At 53.2% G+C, this 8,400-nt stretch overlaps 1 protein-coding gene across 3 annotated transcripts in view; it reads right to left on the reverse strand.

The window, feature by feature from the left end:
- Positions 1-8,140, reverse strand: part of DENND3 (DENN domain containing 3) — a 50,416-nt gene extending 42,276 nt beyond the window's left edge. For all 3 annotated transcript variants that reach the window (XM_025002007.2, XM_005215308.5, XM_002692572.6), the window contains exons 1-3: positions 7,922-8,140; positions 755-1,034; positions 131-246 (exon numbers count right to left, since the gene is read on the reverse strand). In XM_025002007.2, the coding sequence (XP_024857775.1) occupies positions 131-246; positions 755-1,034; positions 7,922-8,023 (498 nt within the window). In that variant the 5' untranslated portion in view covers positions 8,024-8,140. The remainder of the gene's footprint in view (positions 1-130; positions 247-754; positions 1,035-7,921) is intronic.
- Positions 8,141-8,400: the final 260 nt, after the last annotated feature.

Here is an 8,400-nt window from a genome sequence, read left to right on the forward strand (position 1 = left end):
CGTACTGGATGCCATTGAACTACACGTTTTTAACGGTTAAAATGGTGATTGCCACGTAGTGTGTATTTCACTGCAAAATAACCCCACAACCTAGACCCGGCTTCAGAAGGAAGCTGTGTGAACCACGTACGTGCAGGGGCCGGTAGTACTGCGCCACCACGCCGTAGGTTCTGTTGCCGCAGATGTCGGTCAGCACCAGAAAGTGGACACAGTCCTCTCTGGGCTCAGAGGCCACACACAAGCCCCCTGTAGGCAGAGAAAAGGAAGAAGGAGCTTTACTCCAGCCATGTGGGGTCTGCCCTGAGGCCTGGGCTAACCATAAGCTACAGGACATGTGCCCCCCACCTCACGGTCACATGTGGCTCTTTGATGGCCAGTCATGCTAACTCCTCCAGCCGTGCAGCACCTTCCTCAGTGCCCCACCCCCCACAGCAGCAGTGTCTCTGCAGGTGCCCTGTGCTCTGAAGCCTTCGTGAAGGGTCAGGGGGACAGGACCCCAGGCAGAACCTTCAGGCTGCACCTGGAGTAGAGACTGGGTCCCAAGCCCAGCGGGGAACGGGTGTCCCTGCCTCTGCCGGTTTTAATCCCGAAGACCAGGAAACCCCATCAACTTCTTGGCAGAGCCTCCAGACAGGCCCTTCTGTCAAGTCCTCTGACCCAAGTTCTCTACAACCGGGGAGAAAGTGAAGCCAGAACAGAAGCCCGCTCATCAGCAGGAACTGGCTCATGGAGGAAAAGGCCGGCCCATGCTTACCTGGGAAGCAGAGTTGCGGCAGAGCAAGCAGGTCCACACCGTTGGGGATGTTCACGTCCTCGGGGTCTGGGCCCCTGGGGCCACCGGGGACGCCCTTCCCCAGCTCCACTCTGGGCCTCTCTCTCTTCTTCCGGAAGGAGCGCTTCCTGTTCTTACCCGGTGTCGTGCAGTTCGAGGCAGCCGGCTGACTGTCCTCCTTCATGACAAAAGGAGGCACGAAGACCGACAGCACCTCTGGATCCAGAAAAGACGGGCCCTTGACTCCCTTCCTCTGGGCAACCTGGGGCAGGTGGAAATGAGAGTCAGCACCGAGGCCCTGTTGCTGTCCAGCCCTCATGGGAGCATCCATGGCCTGTCTTCTGGCCTCTCCAGCCCCCAAACCCCAGGCGAGTTCAGCAGCTTGTGCCTGGCTTTTCCCACCAGCAGCTCAAGATGATAAGACCTGCTTTTAGGGACTCTCAGGCGAGCAACAGACCCTCTCAGAGCCTGGTCGTTCAGCTGCTGACAGGGACACCAAACTGGTCCCTCGGCTCCAAGGCTCCGGCACCACGATAGAGACCAGAGTTCAGATCCCAGCACTATGAGAACCACAGCAGATTACTTGGCCCCTCTGAGCTTCCCTTTCAAGAGGTGAGTTCAGGGACTAAGAGAAGGGACCCAGTTCAAGTGCTCAACCCCCGTGGGCCCCCAGGAAGCTCCTGAGCCCCCTCAGAGGCTGGTGCAGAGGGTGAGCCCCGAGAAGGGCTCTGCATCTTATCAGATCCACACAGACACATTTACTGACATGTGCCTGATGCCTGCTCCTTGGAAGAAAAGCTATGACAAACCTAGACAGCATATTAAAAGCAAATATATCACTTTGCTGACAAAGGTCCATAGAGTCAAAGCTATGCTTTTTCCAGTAGGATGCTTTTTTCCAGTAGTATCCGGGTATGGATGTGAGAGTTGGACTATAAAGAAGACTGAGTGCCAAAGAATTGATGCTTTCAAACTGTGGTGCTGGAGAAGACTCTTGAGAGTCCCTTGGACCGCAAGGATATCAAACCAGTCAATCCCAAAGGAAATAAACCCTGAATGTTCATTGGAAGGACTGATGCTAAAGCTGAAGCTCTAATACTTTGGCCACCTGATGCAAAGAACTGACTCATTAAGAAAAGACCCTGATGCTGGGAAAGATTGAAGGCAAGAGGAGAAGGGGACGACAGAGGATGAGATGGTTGGATGGCATCACTGACTCAATGGTCATGAGTATGAGCAAGCTCCAGGAGATAGTGAAGGACAGGGTAGCCTGGCGTGCTGCAGACCATGGGCTCACCAAGAGTCGGACATGACTTAGCAACTGAACAACAAGACTGCCATGCCAGCCGGCCCAGCACGCATGCTGCTTGTGTCGCCTCTGACGTAGAGGGACGCAAAGGGGAGTGAGGGAGGCCCTGCTGGACACAGAGAGCAGCTGCCTCCTCCCCCATCTGCATGGCCATCCCAGCATCCACAAAAGGGGCTCTTTTAGCCTCAATTCTTTTCAGCTCTAACTTGGTCCAAGATTTTGTTAAGCTTTTATCTTTTCACCCTTCCCCCATATAACATAAGGCATCTTCTAACTCTTTCCTATCAAACTAAATACCTAAGGGAGTTCTTTCTGGTGAGTTACGACTAAACAAACACAGGCACCAGGTTGATGTCAGATCTTCCAAGGAAGGCATATGAACCTCAGTCTGTGAGTGAGGAGGAGGGGGTGCTGAGCCAGCTAAAGATAGCCAAGTTTAAAACAGGACTCTCTGGGTATAAAAGGTAGGGAAGGAAAGAGGTGGCCTGGGGCACGGTGGGGAGTGGGTATCCTAGGGCCTTTGAGGGAGCCTAGAAATGGCATGAGGAAGAACACCACTGTCACCAGAAAAATGTGACCTTGATTGGCAAAGAAGAACAGCCAGCAACAACATTTCAGTAAGAATCAGAGGTATAACAGGGGACACCTAGACTTCAAAGGACTTCTATAATAACAGCATTTTCAGTCAGGAAATACACTCTGAGCTCAACAGGCTCATGTTCATGAGATGTAATCTGAATTCAGATAAAGTTTGCTTATTCTTAGGGGGAAAAGTTAATGCCAAGGACCAGTAGGTCCTTGATCAGTAGGAACCAAGACCAAACATGGGAAATCCTTACTGTATAATTTAAAATCTTCGTGTATGAAAGGAAACCTTGTCTTCACACACGTGAAACCTTCTCTAAAACCTTCCTATCAAACTCCAGCAGTTTAGACCAATCCACTATGAACACGTGCTGGTCTACTTCCTCCTCGTGTGAGATGCTGCATCCACAGAGACTGGGCAGTGCCTCCCCTCAGGGTGCAACAGCTCCTGGAGCAGATCACAGTCCACAGCCAGAGGAACAGACAGGCCCTCTCCACACGGCACGAGACAGCTTTTGTTGTCGTCGTTAGAAAAGTGAAAGTGAACGTTGCTCAGTCATGTCTGACTCTTTGCCACCCCAGGGACTATACAGTCCATGGAATTTTCCAGGCCAGAATACTGGAGTGGGTTGCCATGCCCTTCTCCAGGGGATTGTCCCGACCCAGGGATCGAACCTGCACCTCTTACGTCTTGCGCATTGGCAAGCTGGTTCTTTACCACTAGCACTGCCTGGGAAGCCAGACCTAAAAAAAGGTCTCTGTTTCTACTCATTACCATCCTCACTACGTACTCCATGCAGGGGTCCCACAGCGCACGTATCCTGGGTCAGACAGGCCCCGCACTGCTTGTGCACCCAGGCAGCAGCCGGCCCGCTTCCAAAGCCAGGGTGCCCAAGCTGCTCATGTCTCAGTCATGCTCAAGTCCTCAGTCGCCTCGATACACGCGCCTGTCACAATGCTGTGCTTCTTCCTGCTCTTTGCTCTGCGGGACAGTGCCCAGCTCATGCTTCAGCCCCCCTCCTCACCAGCGACTGCTCTTCTCTCACACTCACTGGAGGGGGCCTTTCCTCATCCTGCAGCCAGGGCCGCACGCCCCCTCCGGCCTCACGCCTGGCTCACCACCTCCTGGAATGTCACCATCCAGAGTCCACCTCCCCTCTCACAGCACCCCCAGAGCGTCGCTGCCGACACAGTGGTCCTGTGTCACCCTCAGAAGGGTGGGGCGGGGATGTGCTGCCCTCCTCTTTCTGGCCCCACGGTCAGCACACAGGATGGCCCTGTGGGGGTGCTGTTCATCCAGTCCCCTGGCACTCGTGATCTCTGGAGGCGTGCTCAGTCTGCACGGAAAATTATGCTCAAGCCCGTGAACTCCCACTAGTTCCCTTCAGTCAGTGAAAGTCATGTGGCCACAACGCAGCCAACCTGGACTTGGCCGTTCCTCACACATCTGTCTTTGTTGTCCCCAAAATGGAAATCCCTGTTGTCTTCTCTGATTAGATAAGCAATACAGTCTCATTTAAAAAAAAATAGTAACAATAACAATAGGAAGGGAATGCCTCCCCCACAATCCCACGCCTCTAAAGCCATGCTCCACATCGCATGGGACACAGGCTGATCCTTTCCTAAACGTATAAACGATTTTTCATAAACGCAATCACCATATTTAAATGACTTCATTAGCCTTTCCCCATGTAACCATACAGTGTGCTGACTCCCCTGTTGACACTTTGTGCTAAGTCCTGTCTCTTTGTGACCCCACGGACTGGAGCCTACCAAGCTCCTCTGTCCATGCGCGTCTCCAGGCAAGAGCACTGGAGTGGGCTGCATGCCCTCCTCCAGGGAATCTGCTCGACCCAGGGATCAAGCCCGCATCTGTTACGTCTCCTGCACTGGCAGGTGGGATCTTTAGCACCAGCGCCACCAGGGGAGCCCATGTGGACCCTCTGGGGTGTCCCACTGTGGACAGTTTAGCACTGCTTTTGCCCAGTCCCCTTCTGACAGACAGCTGGGCTGCTCTCAAGTCTGCATCACGCTAAACAACGGGCAGTTACCTGTACATGCTCGGGCATCCCCGACTCTGTAATTACACTAAACTCCTGAAAGTTCAACCTTTGACCCCAAAGGGTTCATGTTACTCTCTGATACATATTGCAACCGCCCTTCACCCGCCCCAGCCCCAGGAGGAAGACGAGGTCCTTTTTCACAGACTCCACCCAGGGTAGTTTCCTGCTCTCGTCTCCCAGACAAGAACTTACTAAAAAGTAAAAACCACAACACTCTAAATTCGTTAGATGATATAAAGGCATTGATTTTCACTATGGGACTGGCTGTCATTTGTGAAATAAAACAGAAATAGAGTTGTTGTTTTTTTTAATGCTCCAGGAAAGTCCAACACAGTCACCAGTAGCCACATCTGACTACTTAAATTAATTAAAATTAAGTGAAATATAAAATTTGGTTCCTCAGTGGCACTAGCCACACTTCAGGCAGCCAGTAGCCACCTGCGGCCAGTGGCTACCACACTGTGTGGTGAAGGTGAACAGTACTGGTTGTCATCATCTAGAAAGTTCTGTCAGATGGTGCTGCTCTAGAAATTGAAAGCCAGAAGGCTTACCTCTAAAAAAAAAAACACATAAAAATGTGCTTCCATACACAAGATTTACGCCAGTCACCTACACTATGAAAGGGGCTCTGAGCACTTTTCCATCATCCTGTGACGGATTTATGATGGATGCCTTCGCATCTCTGCGTCTAGTCTCCATAGCAACCAATGAGTGGAGGGAAATGTAACTGACCACAATAACTCACTAGGGATTGAACTGTATGCTTGAATTCTTTGTCACTAACCTCAATAAAACAAACAGCACCCTATCTAAGGAATAAATAAAACAAAAAGTTAGGACACTACACTAGCCTAACATCAAACTGGTCCTGGCTCATATCTCTGGGTTTCTGTTTTCATGTGTCACCAAATAGGAATGACTGAATCAGAGACAAACGATGATTTTTAAGAAGTAAAACCTAAACCTCATTTAAAAGACTTGGAAAACAGTGGAAACAGTGGCAGATTTTATTTTTGGGGGGCTCCAAAATCACTGCAGGTGGTGACTGCAGCCATGATATGAAAAGATGCTTACTCCTTGGAAGGAAAGTTATGACCAACCTAGATGGCATATTAAAAAGCAGAGATGTTACTTTGCCAACAAAGGTCCATCTAGTCAAAGCTGTGGTTTTTCCAGTAGTCATGTTTGGACGTGAGAGTTGGACTATAAAGAAAGCTGAGTGGTGAAGAATTGATGCTTTTGAACTGTGGTGTTGGAGAAGACTCTTGAGAGTCCCTTGGACTGCAAGGAGATCCAACCAGTCCATCCTAAAGGAAATCAGTCCTGAATATTCATTGGAAGGACTGATGTTGAAGCTGAAACTCCAATACTTTGGCCACCTGATGTGAAGAGCTGACTCATTTGAAAAAACCCTATGCTGGGATAGATTGAGGGCAGGAGGAGAAGGGGACGACAGAGGATGAGATGGTTGGATGGCATCACCAACTCGGCGGACATAGGTTGGAGTAAGCTCTGGGAGTTGGTGATGGACAGGGAGGCCTCGTGTGCTGCAGTCCACGGGGTTGCAAAGAGTCGGACACGACTGAGCAAGTGAACTGAACTGAAAAGACTTGAACATTTAAAATAATATAACAGCTGAAAATAGAACTGAATGAATGATATCCTACGTTCGGTTACCTGTAACATTAATGTTGGTCTTAGAAGGAGGATGTTACTCCATCCCACCACAATGCTTTTTCTCCTGCTCCTTCAACCACTGTTCCTTCCACCGTCTGCCCAAGCCCTAACAGAAGCAAAGTATAAAAAGAGGATGAAGACTCAAATGCAGAATGGCCGACTGCCCACTTGCCTTGGGAAACGCTGTAGTCTGTTTAGCTCAGGAAAGTACCACTGTAACTACTCCAGTTGATTCATCCCTTCACATCATGGCAACTAAGAGACAGTGTTGTAATCACTAGAGACACAAGACAGCCTAACTGCAGAGAAGACCACAACCGAAACCAGGTCATTTCCCGTCAGAAGAAAAAGGGGGGAATGCCACTTGGCACTGAGAGGCAGGGAGATGGCTTGACTCAATCCACAAGGGTCAGAGGACACAATAGATCAAAGAGGGACCCAGACTGAGAGGGTTGACAGAGAGGAGGAGGGAAATGCAGAAATTGTGGAAATTGGCCTTATATAAAGCCAAGGAGTAGAGACCACTAAGCCATTACCAGACATGTATCAGGATCATTTTACAACATTTAGTGCCTCTGGGTAATGTCCATTCAACCCGGCTGCCTTAAATACTCAAATGCCTTTCTCTGCCTTTCCTTAATGTCATCCGGAACCAGAGGAAAGGACCTGCTGGCGTAAGGGCAGCAGGGTCAGGGACTCTGAACACACCGGGCATCGCCACTACCAAGAGAAAAATGACAGCGTCACAGGCATCTGGAACAAGGGGGAGGGCCGCAGACCCACTCCAGAGAGAGCCAGGGCTCCGGAACTAAGAAAAAGTGAGAACACAGGGAAGAAACAAGAATGTCCCAAGCTGCCGTCCCAGAGAAAGGGATAGGAGCTTGACACTTCTGCTACCAGGGTGCAGAGCGGAGAACAGGGGGAGGCGGATTGTAAAGTGTTTTACAGAGAAAAACAGCTCCTTTCATCGCTTACCATCTAAATGCAAAATACATTAAGGCGGTCCTTAAATCTACCAAAAACATCCTTATGACCTGCCTAGAAGAGCCCCGGCACCTAGGAGACACAGAATCTGTGGAATGAGTAAAATCACTTAACAGCGGACAAAGATTTGGTCCTGGACGCCTCGGAAGTGCAGGCGGCCCGGCCGCGTCTCCACCTGGCCCAGATGGGCGCCCTGAGACGGAAAAGCCGAGCGGCCGAAGCGCTTAAGAAGCAGGCCGACGGACGCGCGCTGTCTCCAGCCGGCTCTCCGCGGTGCACCTGCACCGGGTCCCGCCGGAGCTGTTTTCCGGAAGGAGCGGAGCGGGCGGGAGCCCCTAGCCCGCAGCCGCTCGCGACTCCACAGCGGCTGGGGGGCCGGCCGGCAGCTGCTCCCACACCGGCGGCTTGAGGCGGCCGCCGCGCCGGACCCGGGCGCAGCGCCCCAGCCCCGCGGACGCCTGGGGCTCCGTGCGCACAGGCCCGTCGCCGCTGCCCCGCCCCGCCCGCGCCGTGACCGCGCCGCGCCCTCACCTGCTCCGAGCAGCGAAGGCTGTCCCGAGGGGCCCCCAGCAGCGCGCACAGCTCCAGCAACCCCGAGGGCAGCGCCGGGTGATGCGGCGCGGCCTCCGCCATGGCTGCCCCGCCGCCGCGGCCGAGGCCGACTGGGCACACCGGGCTCGGGCGCCTCGGGCCACCCGGCCCGGACTTCGGGCCGCAACCCCGCCCGCCGCTCTGCCCAGCACCCGCGCTAGCGGCAGCCGGCTGGTCCTCGGACATCGCTGTCCGCTGGGCGGGGCGCGGGGCGGGGCCAGGTGTGGGCGCGTGGCCTGGAGAGGCGGGGAGGGGAGGTTGGAGCCTATCGGAGGGGGGCGGAGCCTGGAGAGGCGAAGCGGGCAGGGCGGGGCCTGTCGGAGAGGGGCGGGGCCTGCGGGACTGGCCCGGGGCCTGGCGCGCGAGCTAGTCATTTCCTAAACGGCTCGGCGGGCTCCCGCGCGTGCGCGGCGTCTGCG

This window comes from Bos taurus, chromosome 14 (genome assembly GCF_002263795.3).
Source record: "Bos taurus isolate L1 Dominette 01449 registration number 42190680 breed Hereford chromosome 14, ARS-UCD2.0, whole genome shotgun sequence".
NCBI classification, from domain to species: Eukaryota; Metazoa; Chordata; class Mammalia; order Artiodactyla; family Bovidae; genus Bos; species Bos taurus.